The sequence below is a fragment of the Carassius carassius genome, chromosome 1, assembly GCF_963082965.1.
Source record: "Carassius carassius chromosome 1, fCarCar2.1, whole genome shotgun sequence".
In the NCBI taxonomy this organism is placed as follows: Eukaryota; Metazoa; Chordata; class Actinopteri; order Cypriniformes; family Cyprinidae; genus Carassius; species Carassius carassius.
Genome location: NC_081755.1, coordinates 3,422,474 through 3,442,369, shown reverse-complemented (window position 1 = coordinate 3,442,369; position 19,896 = coordinate 3,422,474). Strand labels below are relative to the sequence as shown.

Below are 19,896 nucleotides of genomic sequence, written 5' to 3'. Positions count from 1 at the left end.
CACCATAAAATATCGGTATAACTACAAATAACCTAAGCTTATTAACAGTTTTGTCAAGGGCTGAAGGCAGAATAAATAAAACATCAAGGATTCAGACAACCACATAATTATGGAGTCATTTTTAATCACATTTACATTTACTCACATAACTAATGTTAACAAAAATCTATTGTCAAAGTGTTAAATTTAAAAGATGTGCAATAAACTGCATAATTCTTTCATAAAACTGCTTTCTGCTTACAGAGTGGACATAGGTAATGTGATTATTCCAAACAAAGGAGTACAATTATACATATGACCATTTTTCACAATGATCGAGTCACGGGATCCAAGTGAGAGGTAAAAATGGTTTATTTGTAACTCTGACAGTCAGCAATGAGAACGTAGGAAGACGATGGCATAAACCCAGATGAATCACGTCCAGACCACTCAAGCAGCAGTAACTCAAACCCAGCACAGGAATCCTAGGTGGGCGAGGAATAGGATGCAGAGAATCCCAACTGGAGGAACTGGAGCACAACTACACAAGAAAGACAGACGAGAATCAACGAACCAACAACACGAACAGGAAACCAACCAAACTTAAAGGCAGCGCAAATGAGCTGCAGCTGGTGCTGGCTCCGCCTCTATTCCAGAATACGTTTAACAGAATAAGCTGGTTCCCCGTCTACGAGAAGCAATGAGTGGGGGGTGGGGGGTACCGGGACCGGCGGATTAATGGGTAAATGAAAAACGGGCTTTAATTTAGAAACATGAAACACCGGATGAATTCTCCTGTACGCTGGAGGGAGTTTGAGGCGGAAAGCCACCAGACTAATAATTTTGGTGACAGTAAATGGGCCAATACATTTGGGCGCAAGCTTATTACTGATGGATCGGAGAGGAATATTTTTTGATGAAAGCCACACTTTTTGACCTGCGATGTAGACGGGAGGTTTCGACCGGTGGCGATCGGCCTGAACCTTGGTGCGCGCCCCCACCCGGAGCAGGGTCAATCTGGCCCTTGTCCAGGTGCGTCGGCACCTTTGGATAAATGCGTGGGGCATAGGGGACCGCGACTTCGGATTCCAATTCTGGAAAAAGTGGTGGCTGGTACCCTAAACTACACTGAAAAGGCAATAGGCCCGTAGCTGAAACTGGTAACGAGTAATGTACGTACTCAACCCATGAGAGCTGCTGGCTCCAAAAGGAGGGGTTCTGAGAAACCAAACATCACAACACTCGTTCTAGATCTTGGTTGGCCCTCTCCATCTTACCATTACTCTGAGGATGAAAACCAGAAGAAAGACTAACAGTCACCCCCAGTAATTTACAAAATTCTCTCCAAAATTTGGAATCAAACCGTGTCAGAGACCACGTCCATGAAGGCCATGTAAGCGATAAATGTGATCTACGACAGCAACCGCTGTTTCTCTGGCAGAAGGTAATTTAGGCAGAGGAATTAAATGAGTTGCCTTTGAGAACCGGTCCACCATGGTCAAAACCACCATGTTTCCCTGTGAAGGAGGGAGACCTGACACGAAATCTAGCGAAATGTGGGACCAGGGTCTCAAAGGAACTAACAGCGGCTGAAGGAGTCCAGCAGGGGGTTGATTAGAAGACTTTGAAACAGCACAGACAGAGCAAGCCAAAACAAAAAGACGAATGTCACAAGCCATGGCTGGCCAGCAAAACCGCTGTTTAACAAGAAACATGGTATGATTAACCCCAGGATGGCAAGCTACCTTGGAATAATGACCCCATCGGATGACGATGGGCGATCCAAAACATCAAAAATACGGGATAACGCGTCTGGTTTGATGTTCTTAGAACCTGGACGATAAGAAATAGAAAAATCAAAACGACCGAAAAGAAGAGCCCATCGATCCTGCCTTGAGTTTTTTTTTTTTTGCGGACTTGATGTATTCAAGATTTTAGTGATCGGTCCAAACAATAAAAGGAACCCCCAAATCTTCCAACCAATGACGCCACTCTTCCAAAGTGAGCTTGACTGCCAACAGCTCTCTGTTACCAATGTCATAATTACGCTCGGCGAGGGACAAATGGTGAGAAAAATACGCGCAAGGATGCACCCTACCGTCCGTGAGAGAACGCTGCACTAGACCAGCTGAAGGCAGTCTTGATGGAGGTTAAGGCAGTCAAAGGGGCGGCTAGCTGGCTGAAATTGCGAATAAACTGCCGGTAGAAATTGGCAAAGACCAGAAACCTCTGCAGGGCCTTATGAGAGTCTGGGGTTGGCCAATTTACCACAGCCTTAGTCTTGTCGGTATCCATGCGCACCCCCTCGGCCGAGACAATGTATCCCAAAAAAGGACCCGACTGTGCATGGAAAACGCATTTCTCCGCCTTGACAAAAAGCCCATTCTCTAACAGCCTCTGAAGCACTCGCCTGACGTGTTGAACATGTTCCTGGAGAGAATGAGAAAATATCAGTATGTCATCCAGGTAGACATAAATGAACTGATCTACCATATCTCTCAACACATTGTTGACGAGTGCTTGGAATACCGCGGGGGCGTTACAAAGGCCTAAAGGAAGAACAAGATATTCAAAGTCCCCCCTGGGGGTATTAAAAGCGGTTTTCCATTCATCATTCTCTCTTATGCGAACCAAATGATAAGGGTTACGGAGATCCAATTTTGTGAAAAACTAAGCCCCCTGCAGCACTCGAAAGCAGACGACATCAAAGACAAAGGATAAGTATTCTTCACCGTGATGTCATTCAACCCTCGATAATCAATACAGGCTGCAAGAAAATCAGAAATGTATTTCTCCATGACCTCCCTCTCCGGATTGGAAAGCGAATATAATTTGCCTTTAGGCGGAGACATACCTGACAATAACTCTATAGCACAGTCATAGGGATGATGCGGAGGTAGAGAAGCAGCCCGAGACTTACTGAACACTCTCTTCAGGTCGAGGTACTCATGTGGCACGTTAGACAGGTCAGTGTGATCATCCTGAAACACAGAACAAGACACAGGAGAACATGCAGACAACAGACATGATGCATGACAATATTCGCTCGAGGACAGGACATAATTCTTTCCCCAGTTTATGTGGGGATTATGGAGCACCAGCCAGGGATGCTCCAAAACTACAGGGGCAGCAGGAGTGTCAGTGAGGATAAAGTCAATGTTCTCAGTGTGTTGTCCAGAGATGATGAGTTTAAGACTGTGGAATGTGTGACAGAGGGTAACGGCTGACCATTAAGTGCCACCGCAGAGATGAGAGAGTTCCACCATAGATATCTTAAGTCTTTTCACGACATTAATGTTTAGAAAATGACCCTCCATCCCCGAATCCACCAAAGCCTCACAGTCAAAAGTGAGAGAATTGAGAGTCAGCCTTACCGGTAGTGACGTAACAGAAAGAGAGGATTTAAGAGTTGCTCCACCTGTCAGTAACCTCTTACCTACTGGCGGGCACCATCTTTTACTGGACATTGCAGAATGATATGACCGGCGGCTCCACAGTATAAGCACAAACCTCTCTCTCTGCGTCACTGCTTCTCCTGCTGTGAAAGGTGAGACCTGCCCATCTGCATGGGTTCGGGATCTGGAAAAGTGACTGATGATAGGCTGCTCTGATGAGTGACGTCAGGGATTCTCCGTAGTGTCTTCTGTTGAACACACCTCCTTACTCTGGCATCCACCCGAATAGCCAGCTCAATGAGCTTATCCACCCCCGCGGGTAAATCCGAGGAATACATTTCGTTCTTGATGGTGTCCGAAAGTCCGTGAAGAAACAGGTCCAACTGCGCCTCAGAATTCCAGCCGCACTCCGCGGCTAAAGTGCGAAATTCGATAGAATAATCGGCTATGGTGCGATCCCCTTGTCGCAGCTCCGCAAGAAGTCTAGCTGCCTCTCTGCCATAAGCAGCGCAATCAAATACTTTCTTCAGCTCCTGCGAAAACGCTTGGAAGGAGGCGCAGCATGGAAGTCTCTGTTCCCACACGGTGGTTCCCCAGCTTGCCGCTCGTCCAGTGAGCAGAGTTATAATGAACGCTACCTTAGATTCCTCAGTGGGAAATGATGATGTTGAAGAGAAATATAGAGGGAGCATTTAGCCGCAAATGAGCGACACAACTGGGGCTCCCCGGAATAAAAGGCTGGTGGTGGTAGACGAGGCTCAGGAGAACGGATGCTTTGATCCATGGTGGCTGGTGGATTGGACGCAGGTGGTTGCTGAGATGAAACAGTCTCTAACTTGAAGCGCTGAAACTGAGTGGTAAGTTCCGAAACCTGAGCGACCAGGGCTTGGACAGCACGACCCGTAGCAATCATCTGATCCTCCTGGCGTGCCATGCGAGAGTTACTACTGGTTAAAAAGTCTCGTAATTCTGCCGAGCTCGCTGATCCATTCTGGTTGGTTCCTTCTGTAACAATGATAGAGTCACGAGATGAAAACGTAGGAAGACGATGGCATAACCCCAGATGAATCACGTCCAGACCACTCAAGCAGCAGTAACTCAATCCCAGTGCAGGAATCCTAGGCGTGCGAGGAATAAGGTCCAGATCGCTCAAGCTGCAGTAACTCAAATCCAGCGCAGGAATCTTATGCGGGCAAGGAATAAGGTCCAGATCGCTCCAACCTGCAGTAACTCAAACCCAGCGTAGGAATCTCAGGCCGGCGAGGAATAAGGTCCAGAGAATCCCAACTGGAGGGACAGGAGCACAACTACACAAGAGAGACATACGAGAATCAACGAACCAACAACACGAACAGGAAACCAGCCAAACTTAAAGGCAGCGCAAATGAGCTGCAGTTGGTGCTCATTAACGCAGCTGCTGCTAGTTAACAGACGCACAGAATCAGACAGAGACGCAAAATGAGCACACTGACCCATGAACCGTGACACCATTACAGTCATTTACCTTTAAGTATTCGTTACGTAGTACAGAAGTTAGGGCTTCACAGGTCTCCATAACAATCCTGCTCAGTGTTGTGTTTCCAATTCGACACTGAAAACTTAACGAGTTGAAGGTTTCACCTGAGATAAGATAGACAGACAGACAGACAGACAGACAGACATATGGATGAGAATGGAAGATGCATAGCGTCATCATTCCTGGTTGAATGGAGAGGGATACAGAGAAAGGGGTATTAAATTGTAATTAGATTTGTGTGCACACTCACCTGTTGCCAAAAAACGTAGTCTGACAGAAAGCCTGTCCTTGGGGCTAATGGCCTTTCTTAGGTGGGTGTCCTTCTTTGTAATGTGTGGAGCCACCTTCTCCAAGAGGAAATTGAAGTCCTCCACAGAAAGCCTTGGAAGATCTCGAAAACCCTTCATATCACCCACCTACATTAAAACATTACATGACATGATAAGTAGTCAAGAAAATGGCACATTGATATTATAAGCTGACATAATAATCAGTGAAGTAGGGTTCAAACAGAAACAGGATTTGGAGACATAAAAATATAACTCATATCTAGTGTCATAGCCAATAGCAATATACTGTGAGTGATGTTCTAGGCAATACATCAGGTGTTGCAGCATAATATAGCCTATTATTTGAGCCACTTGACTGAAACACTACTTGTTCAGCAGTAGGTAGTTTAGGTAGTCACTGTTTTGTTCCCTAAACTTGGAATACAACTGTAGATTTACGGATGGTGTATGGATTACAATACACTTGAAGCTTTTAAGGTGCATGAGCAAAAATAGATAAACAGATGTTTTAACAAAAGTAAAAGGAAAATAAAAGAGGGAAGAAAACGCCTGCTTACCTCCAGTTCACATTGCAAAATGGATAAACCATATTGGCCACGACTTCCGTGCCACCTGTGTGTCCAGATACGCCGATGCCTTTTTTTTTTTTTTTTGGAAGTCTTGGCACACAGAATTGCACATATCACCAAAGCAGTGCATTTATCCCGAGAAAGCATGTTTATGCTGAAACAGCCACAAACATCCGGGTTCTGAGGGATCCTACGTGTTGATTCCCCACGTATAGTGTGAGCAGTCAAATCGCAACTCGACGAACGGACCGTACAGTGAGCGCATAATAATCGTGAGCTTTGGCTAGACTCACAGACTTGTGTTGTCCAGGTCCCTTAAAAGCCTCTTTTGGAACTTTCCTGCTCTTCTTTTTTCGAAAATACAGGAAGCTATCTCTGTTTTCTAGGCATAATTAAATGCACAATAACACTGCCCTATGAAGAAAACAGACTCTGAAAGCAAACTGGCTGACATTTCAAATTGCAGGTCCACAACAATTATACTCAGGTGTGTGGGTCCAGGTACCCAGGGGGCCACACAGAGGCCAACAGAGAGAAGCTTGTTCTGCATCCTTTGCACTGTAATTATTCAGATGTGAATAGAGCATTTGTCTTTTTTCAGTTTATATATCTTAGAGGTGTTTTTTTTCTTCAGTAAAACATGTTTTTTTTTTTTTTTTTTTTTTTGCTGCTGCACAGAATAATCAGTTCATTAAACAATGTTGAATTTAAGATTATAAAAGTGGAAACCCACACAATTCACCAGAGGAAAGCATTCAAACATCAAACTTTAAATGAATAATTTAATAAATTTCAACTTGACAGGATGTTGAAAGAAGGCAATTTAAGTTTTATATTCTGCACACAATAAATAATAACATTTGAAACATATACTACTTAATGATTGTAGTATGCTTTTATCTGTTGCTCTAATATAGGATACATTTGGTTGACAAACATTCTATATTTAGGAGCAAACTAAAAAAATTTCTATGGTACATTATAAAAAAAATGCCCCAAACCACCATGTGTATATACTTCTGACTTCTGGTCAGTTTCTGCACTTATTACTGTTTTGCCTTTCAGACAGAATCTCACTGGACAACATATTTGAATACATACTTTGCCACATAAAAAAATAATAATAATTTTCTATTCATTTTTATGCAATGTTTAGGCCTTTTATTTTGCTCTGATGGTATGACGTCATAAAACCGCGCCGCGCTATGATTCGACTGAAGAAAGGTTTGTGTTTTTAGCCATTTAAATTGAAGTGTTTAAATCGATTCAACCCGTTGGAGCAATTTCATAGTTTTAAATAGGCGATGTAAAGTGTATTATTGTTTATTGTAATACTGCAGCGCTTCATCTAACATTTATGAGCGCTAATTTCAGGGATTTAAACCACTGATCTATAATAGAGATATATAGATCAGTGATTTAAACGCATCCACACATCTGTTACAGGAAAGTGCGCCTCACTTTGCTTCTTTTATCGTTAATGAAACACGAATTGATGAGCGAGTACTAGTGATGGAGAAAATAGAACGAAAAAAGGTTTAAACCAATCTCTGAATCAATTGAATCAATTGCTTCTCAAAACGATTCAGTGATTCGAATCACTTGACTCGTCGCGCGCTGACGATCAATGTAAACGCAACAAAACATAAATATGAGAAGATAACTCTTACAAACCAGTATTTAACAAGTGCACTAACAAAAACATTATAAAATACATGTTATCTACAAATACTGAACTAGGGAGCTGATTGAATCATTTAGTTTTCATGTATTTTTTTTTCTTTCTGTTATTTATTCTCACATTTACATTTATTCATTTAGCTGATGCTTTATTCTCATCTTAAATGTCACAGAAAACTGAAGTAACTGAGATTCAAGTGACACACAATTATAAAGATGGCATTTATTAAAGAGGAGACTGAAGACATGGAGATTGAAGACGTGAAGACTGAAGAAGTATTCAGTCTGAAACAAGAAGATACTGAGGAACAAACAGGTTGGTTTTTATTCTCAAAGATAAACTCAAAGATAAAATGTCCAGCCCTGCAGAAATAAATGACATGTACACATTATGTTTTGAGAAAGAAATTTAGTTGATGGCATTTTAAATCACCCTTTTGTGTGATGCACATGGAAGCTTAAAGGGATATTTATCTTTGAAATTAAATTTTGGTATGTTTTATAGTGATGGGAGATTCAATAAACCGGTTGAAAAAACCGGTACACCGGTTCTTTTACGCTCGATGTAATGACGTCATTGGCGATGACGTAATGGTGTCACGTCTAAAATTTACAATTAAGTTTTGCAACAACGCACCCAAATACAGTAACAGCAATAATGTGCATATGAGGATTTAAGTCTTGAAGATATAAAGTAAATAAATTAGGTGTCATCAGCGCAGAAACCATGATCCACTTACTATACATAATCCATTGCAATGTATTTGTTATTAAATGAACTTACGTTTCGCCAGATTGCCCCTTTATTCAAGCCCTTGGTTTACCCGCGCTCATAACATTAGCACAGAATCAGTTCAGAATCAATCACCAGAAGTACCAGTTCGGTTCAGACGCGCAGTGAGTCAGTCGGCTTCACGCTGAATCACACATGCGCAGTATCATCAGCTCCTCGGGTCTTGAATCGGACGCGTCCTAAAGAAATGGTTTTCGGTTCAGTGTACTGATGATCCGAAAACCGATGCAACCGGTTCTTGAAAACAAGAATCACTCTAACCAGCACGTGCTGCAGTTCAGTATAATCAGCTGCTCTACTCGTGTTCATGTTCTGTTTACTACAAACTCAATTTGTGAATGTGTCATCATTAACTATAAATACACTACAGATATTTCATAAATCATCCCTCATTCTTTAGAGTCTTAATTATTATCCAACTTCCCTGAAACCCATTTGGCCTATACATAATCTACAATATACAGATTAGAAACATTCATCTTAAAAAAAAAAAAAAAAAAAAAAAAAAAAAAAAAGCAAAATAAAAGTTATTTTATCACACTTTCCGATGTTTAACAAAATTACATGCATGCGCAGTATCATCAGTTCATCGGTTCTCAAATCGGACGCGTCCGAAAGAAATGGTTTTCGGTTCAGTGTACTGGTGATCCAAAAACCGATGCAACCCAAGAACCGGTTGCATCGAAAACGAGAACTGCTCCAGCAGTGGGCGTGTTCGTTCGTCATTTGGCTCTGCTCGGTGTTCATCTTCAGTTCGGTCTTCACAGCAGTTCAGTCAGGGTGCTTTCACACCTGCCTCATTTAGTTCGGTTGAATCATACCAGAGTTTGTTTCCCCCTTTGGTGCGGTTCGTTTGGGCAGGTGTGAAAGCAGCAATCGCACTCGGGTGCACACCAAAGGTGGACCAAACAAGCATACCGAGACCTGCTTGAAGAGGTGGTCTTAGTACGCTTTCAAACGAACTCTGGAGCGGTTTGTTTGTGGTGAGAGTGTGATCCGACCTCGAACAGACCCAATTGCAAAAAGTATAAACCATTTTTGGACTAAACCAGCTGCCATAATCAACTGCGCTGTGCATTATGGGATGAGGAAGTGTTTGTTGACAGTTAGCACTTTAGCATGGCAGCTCGTGGACAAACTTGGAGTAGTGAGGAGGTGCGTAGACTCATAGAAATTTGGTCAGATGACCATGAGCATGTCAGAGTTAAGAAGAATTAATGCACGCCTCCGCTTGAAGTTACGAGCGATTCCCGCTCGCCGTTTGCAGTGCATTAGAACGTTGTTTTCAAGCAGCATCCGCGCTTCATTATAGAAATAAATTGTTTGCCATATTGTGGTGTATACAAACAATGTAATAGATTATGGCTAGGGACAAAACCAGCCCACGCAGTTGTCTCCCCATAGTTGTGTTGTCTCTGTGTTGTTTGCTGGCTTTTCCTCTTATGTTGGAATTTTCCCACACGTAAATTCTGACCAATCGAAAAGCAGTTTAGGAAATACGTCATGGCCAATAGATGTTGTCATGTGACTGCATTTTGGTTCGTTTCAACTGGTACGGACCAAAGCAATCAGTGTGGTGTGAAAAATGCTACAATGTATAATTGTTTGCCCTTGGTTTGGACCAAATGAACATAACTAGAGATGTGAAAGCACCCTCAGTGTACTGTTTGAGTAAATGAACTGGTTCAACCGGTACACTAAGAAGAACCGGTTAAATTGAACGATTCGTTTGCGAATCGGACATCACTAATGTTTTAGCTTACCTCAAGGGCATGCAAGATGTAGGTGTCTTTGTTTCCGCAGTAGTTTCAATTTTGAAATATTTAGGTCAAACCGTTCTTGTCTGTCAGTCATATAATGCAGGTCTATGTACACCACCTCAAAGAGCATGCACAGAGAAGTCCAAATTAAAAAATTCCCCATTGTAAGTACACATTTCTGTTGATATATCGAAATAGTCTTCCATTTCAATTTCCTGTTCATGTAAATATGTATAGATCTTCACAGTGAAAGGTAACACTTCCGAAATCTTTGTAAACAATGAGTGGTGACACACGCGAGAGATAATTTCCGGCGCTTTCCGGCTATTGCTCAGACTAACAAGAACGCGTGCACACGTCATACACCAGGAAGCACGCACGCCCTCAGATCACTTGGACGTAGTTGTGTGTAAGAGGTAAAAACTAGGGCTGCATGATTAATAGCATGTGATTGTCATGCGTGTCTTGTTAGTAAAGCTGGTTCTTTGATTAGCCGTAAATAATGAAACAAGCTACGAAATATTGTGTAGCTTGTCAGAGAACTACGGCTCTGTGTAGTAAGTGACACTCCATTTGAAAGCAGGTGATGGATATTTACTGCTAATCAAAGAACCGGCTTTACTAACGAGACACGCATGACAATTACATGCGATTAATCGTGCAGCCCTAGTAAAAACTATATAAATACTGTTTGTTTTCTCACACAAATCTCAGGCCATCAGTGTGTACTTACGATGGGGAATTGTTTCATTTGGACTTTTCTGTGCATGCTCTTTGAGGTGGTGACCATAGACATTATATGCATTATGCATTATATGACTGACAGACAAAAATGGATTGACCTAAAAATATCAAAATTGAAACTACTGCGAAAACAAAGACACCTACATCTTGGATGCCCTTGAGGTAAGCTAAAACATACCCAAATTTTATTTCAGAGTGAAATATCCCTTTAAGTGTCATGTATTCAAAATTCTTTATTAAAACCAATTATACTTGAGACATTTTTTTTTCTAATATTTTATGTTAAGCCTATTGCTTTTATAGGCTGTACATTTTCCTTAAAGCATCCCATTTTGTAGCCTAGTTAGGTCCATGCAGAAACTTGTGAACGATGCTCGGCATCACTTTTTAGTGACATCATTGAATGCTCCAGGGATATAAAGGTAATACAGTAGCAAAACTCGAGAGCTTGTTACTGACATCCACTCTCACTCAGCCAAAGAACATCCTATCATCTTTGAAGACCTCCAAGGGCTATGGTACCACAAAGTTTCTTTGAAGAATAAAGGAGGAAAATATCAGCTGGTGGTACCCCAGACACTAAGAACTGACTTCATGCACTATTACCGTTATAATCTCCTAGGAGGCCATCTTGGACAGCTAAAAACACTGATGGAAGTCCTGGAGGTTGCCTGGTGGCTGTGCATCAGGAAGGATGTTTGGCATTACATCACAACCTGTCTATGTAGCACGGCCACATAAAGGGTATACATTTATAAAGCTGTTGATAAAAAGTTTATTTGATTGTTTATATATCAGCTGTTATTTACACTCACCTAAGGGATTATTAGGAACACACTACTAATACTGTGTTTGACCCCCTTTCGCCTTCAGAACTGCCTTAATTCTACGTGGCATTGATTCAACAAGGTGCTGAAAGCATTCCCTTAAAAATGTTGGTCCATATTGATAGAATAGCATCTTGCAGTTGATGGAGATTTGTGGGATGCAGATCCAGGGCACGAAGCTCCCGTTCCACCACATCCCAATGATGCTCTATTGGGTTGAGATCTGGTGACAGTGGTGGGCCATTTTAGTACAGTGAACTCATTGTCATGTTCAAGAAACCAATTTGAAATGATTCGAGCTTTGTGACATGGTGCATTATCCTGCTGGAAGTAGCCATCAGAGGATGGGTACATGGTGGTCATAAAGGGATGGACATGGTCAGAAACAATGCTCAGGTAGGCCGTGGCATTAAAACGATGCCCAATTGGCACTAAGGGGCCAAGAGTGTGCCAAGAAAACATCCCCTACACCATTACACCACCACCACCAGCCTGCACAGTGGTAACAAGGCATGATGGATCCATGTTCTCATTCTGTTTACACCAAATTCTGACTCTACCATCTGAATGTCTCAGCAGAAATCCAGACTCATCAGACCAGGAAACATTTTTCCAGTCTTCAACTGTCCAATTTTGGTGAGCTCGTGCAAATTGTAGCCTCTTTTTCCTATTTGTAGTGGAGATGAGTGGTACCCGGTGGGGTCTTCTGCTGTTGTAGTCCATCCGCCTCATGGTTGTGCGTGTTGTGGCTTCACAAATGCTTTGCTGCATACCTCGGTTGTAATGAGTGGTTATTTCAGTTATCTCAGAAGTTGCTCTTCTATCAGCTTGAATCAGTCGGCACATTCTCCTCTGACCTCTAGCATCAACAAAGCATTTTCGCTCACAGGACTGACGCATTCTGGATGTTTTTCCCTTTTCACACCATTCTTTGTAAACCCTAGAAATGGTTGTGCGTGAAAATCCCAGTAACTGAGCAGATTGTGAAATACTCAGATCGGCCCGTCTGGCACCAACAACCATGCCACGCTCAAAATTGCTTAAATCACCTTTCTTTCCCATTCTGACATTTAGTTTGGAGTTCAGGAGATTCTCTTGACCAGGACCACACCTCTAAATGCATTGAAGCAACTGCCATGTGATTGGTTGATTAGATAATTGCATTAATGAGAAATTGAACAGGTGTTCCTAATAATCCTTTAGGTGAGTGTATGTTCCTTTGTTTGTATTGCCCTGTTGAGAGCTGTGAACTCTGTTTCTTCTCGCGAGAGTTCGCTCACGACATGCCAGGGAATCCCTGTGACGTCACCTGGATCAGATGAGATTACACATCCGATAAAAGAAGTCAGTTAGAAGCATTCAGGAACAAAGCTCAGCATCCTCATTTTTGGAATATAGCGATCGATCGCATGATTCTAATTACCTGCTGTCTTTGACTGTAACTGAGATTCTTCATTTTTTGGAAATAACTGATGCCATAGTCCCCTGTGTAGTTCATATATTTTTCCCATTCATAACTATCAATCAGTTGACTCCTAATATCTTTCATATAATTTTATATCATGTACATGGCATAGCCCAACACATAGCTTGTCAAAGTACACAGTTCTGATGACTCGGGCAATCTGTCTAAAATTTTCTCAACATTTTTAGATTTGTGAATCACAAATTTATCCATCTCTGCAGTTACGATTTCCAGGTGTGCGCTGCGGCGATAACTAGCAAGCCAGTTTGGATGTCTGTTGCTTTTGTGCTATTAAACTGGGGTTAATTTGCATGTTTCTTTCTGCTTTAGGACTAATGACACTGAAAGAGGAGAGTCAAGAGCTCAATGATATGGAAGAAAAATATCAATATGAGAAACCTCATCAGTTCATGACTGGACAAAAATATATTAGAGATTTAAAGATTGGGAAGACGTCCTCACAAATCAAACAAACTAGAATCATTAAACCTTTCACCTGCCAAATGTGTGGAGGAAGTTTCACACAAAAAAGTAGCCTTAATAGACACATGAAAATTCACACCGGAATGAAGCCTTTCGCCTGCCAACAGTGTGGAAAGAGATTCTCTGACAGAACACATCTTAACATCCACGTGAGTCTTCACACTGGAGAGAGACCTTTCACCTGCTCTCAGTGTGGAAAGGGTTTTACACAGAAAAGAAATCTTAATGCCCACATGAGTCTTCACACTAGACGATGCCTGTACATCTGCAACCAGTGTGGGAAGAGTTTCTCACAAAAAGGAAATCTTAAGACTCACATGAGAACTCACAGTAAAGAAAATCCATTCACATGCGATCAGTGTGGAAAGAGTTTCACACACAAAAAAACCCTTACTGTACACATGCAATATCATACGAGATTTACGAAAAACCTTAACCATTACACTTCGATTCACACAAGAGAGGGGGCTTTAATATGTCATCAGTGTGAAAGGAGCTTCGAAGACAGGATAAGTCTGAAGAATCATGTAAAAACTCACGCTGGAGAGAAGCCTTTCATGTGCGATCACTGTGGAAAGACTTGGACAAACAAAGCAAACCTTGAGAATCACGTAATCGTTCACACTGAAGAGCAGCCATTTATCTGCCCTCAATGTGGAAAGAGTTTTCCGTACAAAGGAAACCTTAAGATTCACATAAGAGCTCACACTGGAGAGAGGCCTTACAAGTGTCTTCAGTGTGAGAAGACTTTCATGTATCATTCAAGCTTGAAACATCATTTAAAGACTTCTGCCTGTTTCACACCACAAGCTTGAGCTTCACGTCAGCATTGCTGCAGCAGCTGCAAAGCTACAAATTTCTTTAAAAAGACAACTATAAATTAGTTTTTCAAAGTTGAATTACAAAACTGAGCCATATGCATTACTTCTGAAGGACATCAGTTCAATTGTGATCAGTGAAATAAATATATATTTTGCCATCACACTTAACAAATACATATGATAGGACTTATAAATGTGGGACCCTGTTTGTGTTTTTTTGTAAAATAGTAAAGCAAAAGAAAATGTATACGTGTGTAAAAGTAATGCTCTGTTCACACGTCAGCTGGATGTTAGCTACATCTGATTGTTTACTATCACAACCACTTGTTTTATTTGCATCATTCACTTCTCTATGCTTCAGCTAATTTTTGTTACAAAAAAAAACGTATAATGAACTCCGCACCGTTATTAAATTTCAATGATTAAGTAAATGTTGTCAGCCTTGACTTGAATATGGCAAATGAACCATGGAAGATTGTTGAATAAATAATTGTATAAATTGGAGGACGTTTGTCATCTAAACAATGTGAAAGATTGGTGAGATTTCATTAACTTGTAGAGCTGCTTACTTTAATGTCAACACAAGGAAGACACAATTGTAATAAAATTGGTTTTACAAAAAGATGAGTAACTAAAAGCTACTAAATGAATGGATAAAGGGATTACTGAGTGCAATAATAATGAGTTGGATGTTCATATGGCAGGTGCATGTTTTCTAATTGAAAGATAAACCTTACAGACTCTGGGCCTCATTGATGAAACTTTTGAGCAAATTCTGAGTAAATTACCCATAAAAAAGAGCTCGAAATCACAAAAATGTTGTAAACCATCAGACTTGAGGGTTTTACAATCTTATGAATGCGAGTCATTTTTAAATAAAACGTGCATGTATGCTCATTAACAGCTGATTCATCCAGGAACTAAGCATTTGACTTTGTTAAAGGATAAGTCTACTTCCAGAATAAAAATTTCCTGATAATTTACCCACCCCATTTTCATCCAAGATGTTCATTACTTTCTTTCCTCAGTCGCAAAGAAATCAAGTTTTTTGAGGAAAACTTTCCAGGAATTTTCTCTATATAGTGAACTTCAATGATGGCCAACCATTTAAAGGTAAAAAAAAATGCAGCTTCAAAGGGCTCTACACGATCTCAGCCAAAGAATAAGGGTCTTATCTAGTGAAACAGTTGGTAACTTTCTGGAAAAAAACCTTTTCCACTTTTTAACCACAAATGCTAGGCTTGCTCTAGCTCTGCAAGGCGCTCTGTCACACATTACATAATCCTGTTGAAAAGGTCACAGCTGAAATTGATGGCCACCATTGAAGTGAACTATATGGAGAAAGTTCCTATGCATGTTTTTTCTCAAATAACTTCATTTAATTTCTTAATTATCATGAATTGTTTTATTCATGCAGTGAACTTATCCTTTTAAGGTTTGATAACCTGAATCATTTATTCAACTTATTTGTTCAAAAGGCGGATTCATTCATTAAGGAAACACTGCGCTGTGTGTTAATCAAAGACGCAAAACGGTACTGTGATATTTGTTTGGAACTATTTCCCAGCAATGCACTTTCAGCCTGTCATGTCATGGTCAGAGGAACCGTTGATGAATGCTGTACCTGTCTAGCTAAGGAGAATGTTAATGAACTCTCCCTGTTTCCTGATGGTACTGCTGTAGAACCTCCAGAGGTGGAGGCATCTTTTGCAGAACCTCCAGAGCTGTCAGTGGTATCCACCATTGAACTCTGCCTGTCCTGTCATTGCTATGGAGACTGTCTGCAAACCGAGCTAAAGCTCCACCTGCTCTGCTGGCCCAAGTCTGTTAGTTCCTAGTCTCAGTTCCTAGTTCTAGCCTTAAGCCGCATTTCCACCACTGGGACTTTACACAGGAACTAGGGACTTTGGGCTGGTACTCGACTTTGGGCTGGTAAAAACAACGGTTTATTCTGATCATTTTCAAAAATATTACTTTTATTGTGTCATGAAATGAATTTTTAATAGTATTTTAGGCGAGAATGTAGTTTTTTAAAACTCAAATCTGTGGATTATTTATAAAGACAGCGCCTATTTAAAAATGTGTTTCTCTGATCTCGGAGACGGTGAGCTCCACGCGACCAGCGGGAGCTCAGTGATCATGTATCCGTCGAGAGCAGCCTCACCTCGGCTAGACCTTCTGATGTGTGCCGCTGGCTCTGATGTCTCTTTAGTGGTTAAACAAAATATAAATAGTTTGGGTAAATCTTACAGGTAATCTTTGGTCTGTATTCAATGTATCTATATGTTAAAATGAAAATAAAGACTCAATAGGTTGGTTTCACGTGACGTCACATTGCTGCTTCGCGAACGCGTATAATTCAGATGGAGGTCAGGAAGTGAATTAGCGAGGATCTGCCGTCCGTAAAAATGCCCATGTTTTGTGCAGTTTACGGCTGCTCCAATCGTTCTAACCGCAAAAAAGGAAATGTTTTTTTTTTGAGTTACAAAGATTGTCATTCATAAAGGTGAGAAATGTAAAAAGCTCAGAGAACAATGACGTAAAAAGTGGATTTTAAACGTACGTCTGCGGTCGGGAGGAGCAGAGTCTGCTAATGCCCGTGTCTGCAGCGACCACTTTGTCGGAGGTATGTAAGCTAGCTAACTTTTTTTTGTGGCTGTGTTTATATATCTATAGGTTGTCGTTAAATGCTGATTTACTTAGTAATTATCATTAAGTTGCCGGTAGTCTTATATGGACTTCTTTGTGACTTTTTAGGCTGCCCTAGTGCTTTGGTTGACATTGAGTCGGTAGACTGGGCTCCAACAGTCAACCTTCAGAGACCATTTACTCCAGTCTTCACTGTCACATGATCCTTCAGAAATTATCCTAATATTCTGATTTGCTCTTCACGAAACATTTTATTATAATTATTATTATTATTGTCATCAACATTTAAAACAGTACATTGTTTTTATTCTTTGTATTTATTTATTTATATATATATTTTTTTATTATTCTTTGAATAGAAAGATCCAAAGATCAGCATTTATCTGAAATAAAAATCTTTTATACCATGCAAAAGCTTGGAGTCTATATATACACATATAGGTATATATATTATTAATTTTATTATATTATTTTTGGGGGAATTATATTTGGGGGATTATAGAAATTGTATTTTAGCAAGGATGCTTTAAATTGATCGAAAGTGATGATAAAGACAGTTATAATGTTACAAAAGATTTCTATTTCAGATAAATGCTGTTCTTCAGGATTCTACTAATTCTACTTTTTACATAATAATAATAATAATAACTGGTTTTTGAGCAGCAAATCAGCATATTATTATATTACAATAGGCTTACACTAGTACATGTCACAGACTACATAGCTTGTTACCTCACTCTCTTCTCCTGCACTTTAACACATTGCATTTAAAATGCTTTCTGGTGTTTCAAAATTTGTAGATGTCGGCCTATCCTGAACATGGGGATCCAGGAACGACATGACCCCCATAAACTTCCATTGCCGTTTAAAGCCTCCACTTCTCCTGTCTTTCTCATTTCTCCTTTCGCGCTTGTACTTATCTCTCAAGTACTTCCATTTCCGACGGCAAGCATCGCCTAAAAGGTTACAGTTGTTGACAGCTGCTGTTACCAGCTGGTTACAGTATTGATAACTATTGCTGAGCGAACATTAATGCTAGCTAATAGCTAGGTGATAATTTTAACGACAAGTAGTAGATGATAACCTTTCCTGAATAACCAAGGATCCGTCCAATCTGTGCCCACACAGCCTCTTTGTGATGTATGTTATGATAGAGTTGTGTACTCATATCAAACAGCTCCTTGTGCTCCGAAACAAGGACGATTAGTTTATCAACCGGCACAGTCTCCATTTTTTCTTGCTGTTCTTGTTGTTATGGAAACGACAGGTCTCGCTACTCGCTTGTCATTGGTCAGCTGTCAAAAAGGCGCTTGACGTAGGGCGTTCTTTTCAGAAAAGTTAAACTTTTTTCAACTTAAAAAGACGCTCTGAGCTGCAGAAAAAGCATTAATCCACAAATGACTTAAGCTGTTTACTTTTTTAATGTGGCTGACACTCCCTCTGAGTTCAAACAAACCAATATCCCAGAGTAGTTCATTTACTCAAACAGTACACCGACTGAACTGCTGTGAAGAGAGAACTGAAGATGAACACTGAGCCGAGCCAGATAAGAAGAATGACTTAGGATTAATGCGTATTAGAGATGCGAACCGTTTAAAACGATTCAGTTCGATTTGGTGAACTGAATGATTCGTTCGCAAACCGGATATCCAGACTGCTTTGATTTGAACTCTCTCTCACAACAGACACGGAAGAGAAGACAATGCTGAATAAAGTCGTAGTTTTTGCTATTTTTGGACCAAAATGTATTTTCGATGCTTCAAATTTATATTTGCAGCTATATTTAGTTTAGTCCACCGTAGCACCACCTGAGCGTTCTAATGCCATTTTTTGTGACACTTGATTAAAATTCCCCCCTCTGCCTGTGCATATATCAACTGCGCAACAGAGCTGTAGGTTGTCAGGTTGAGGTCACAAATGGGTTCAAAATTGTATGACATATCTATTGTGTGAGTAGGATGCGTTTCATACAAGATCTGGCAACTGGTCAACCTTGGAATAATGTATTGATGTGGTTATTCATATAACGAGGTAGGGCCATACAAGTTATGGGAGTTTCCCAGGAGAAATAACAAAATGGGAAGGGGACGGGAGATGGGTGTGAAATACCTGAGACTCTCTGGAAAAATTTGAGTGTTGACAGGTATGAGATTCATACATCCATAAAAACGGACTAGGGAGATTATGTTGGTGTTAGCTAGCTAGCAACATTGCACAGCATTTCCGTTCCACTAGCTTACATACCCTACTACCAGTGTGTCCTTAAGCAAGGCTCTTTCCTCCAGGGGATCGGGGTCCCTGTAAAAAGAGCACTGTTAGTCACTTTGTATAGAAGCCTCATGACATTATTCCACCACTCATATTCTGCACAGACTGCACATTGTTCAACCTATTACATGGTAAACTGTCTAATGTTGTTTCTGTACAATGCACAGTAAACTATTTCTATAAAAATATCATTGCACTACTGTTATTTTGCATAGAGTACATTGTTTAACAATACTTTTGCACACTCATCCAACTGTATTTATTACCACTGTTCTTACATTGCTGCTGTATATAATGTATATATAATCCTACATTGCTCTGTTCATAATGTACATAATCCCTACATTGCATTCCTAATTATATTCTGTACATACTCTGCTCAATACTGTATATAGTAACTCCACTGTACATTCTGTAAATCATAGCTTCACTTACTCTACACTTATATGTATATAAACACTATATTCTTTCACTTCTGCGTTTCATTAGCCCTGTACTTGTACTCTATATAATGACAATAAAGTGGAATCTAATCTAATGATTTGGGAGAAGGGGGAAACAAAGGCGGGCTTGGGTCGGTAATTCTGATGATCTGTCAGACACTGACGGAAATTGGAGGCCTGTGCAGGGCTCTAATGAGGAATACAACTGGCTGGA

General features: G+C 40.6%; 1 protein-coding gene across 2 annotated transcripts; it reads left to right on the top strand.

The window, feature by feature from the left end:
• Window positions 1-6,940: 6,940 nt before the first annotated feature.
• LOC132139640 (gastrula zinc finger protein XlCGF8.2DB-like) lies at window positions 6,941-14,753 on the top strand. Of its 2 annotated transcripts, XM_059548157.1 has the most exons (3): window positions 6,941-6,973; window positions 7,603-7,745; window positions 13,349-14,753. In XM_059548157.1, exons 2-3 carry the CDS (start codon window positions 7,646-7,648, stop codon window positions 14,314-14,316), a joined length of 1,068 nt encoding a protein of 355 aa, XP_059404140.1. In that variant the 5' UTR covers window positions 6,941-6,973; window positions 7,603-7,645; the 3' UTR covers window positions 14,317-14,753. The 2 variants fall into 2 exon arrangements, with proteins under 2 accessions (XP_059404140.1, XP_059404131.1); XM_059548148.1 differs by lacking the exon at window positions 6,941-6,973 and having other exon boundaries at window positions 6,980-7,745.
• Window positions 14,754-19,896: the final 5,143 nt, after the last annotated feature.

Bases quoted from the DNA above. Each gene is read 5' to 3' on its own strand.
- LOC132139640 (XM_059548157.1), top strand. From the start codon at position 7,646: ATGGCATTTATTAAAGAGGAGACTGAAGACATGGAGATTGAAGACGTG. The intron at 7,746-13,348 runs GTTGGTTTTTAT...TTTCTGCTTTAG, and splicing joins AGATACTGAGGAACAAACAG to GACTAATGACACTGAAAGAG.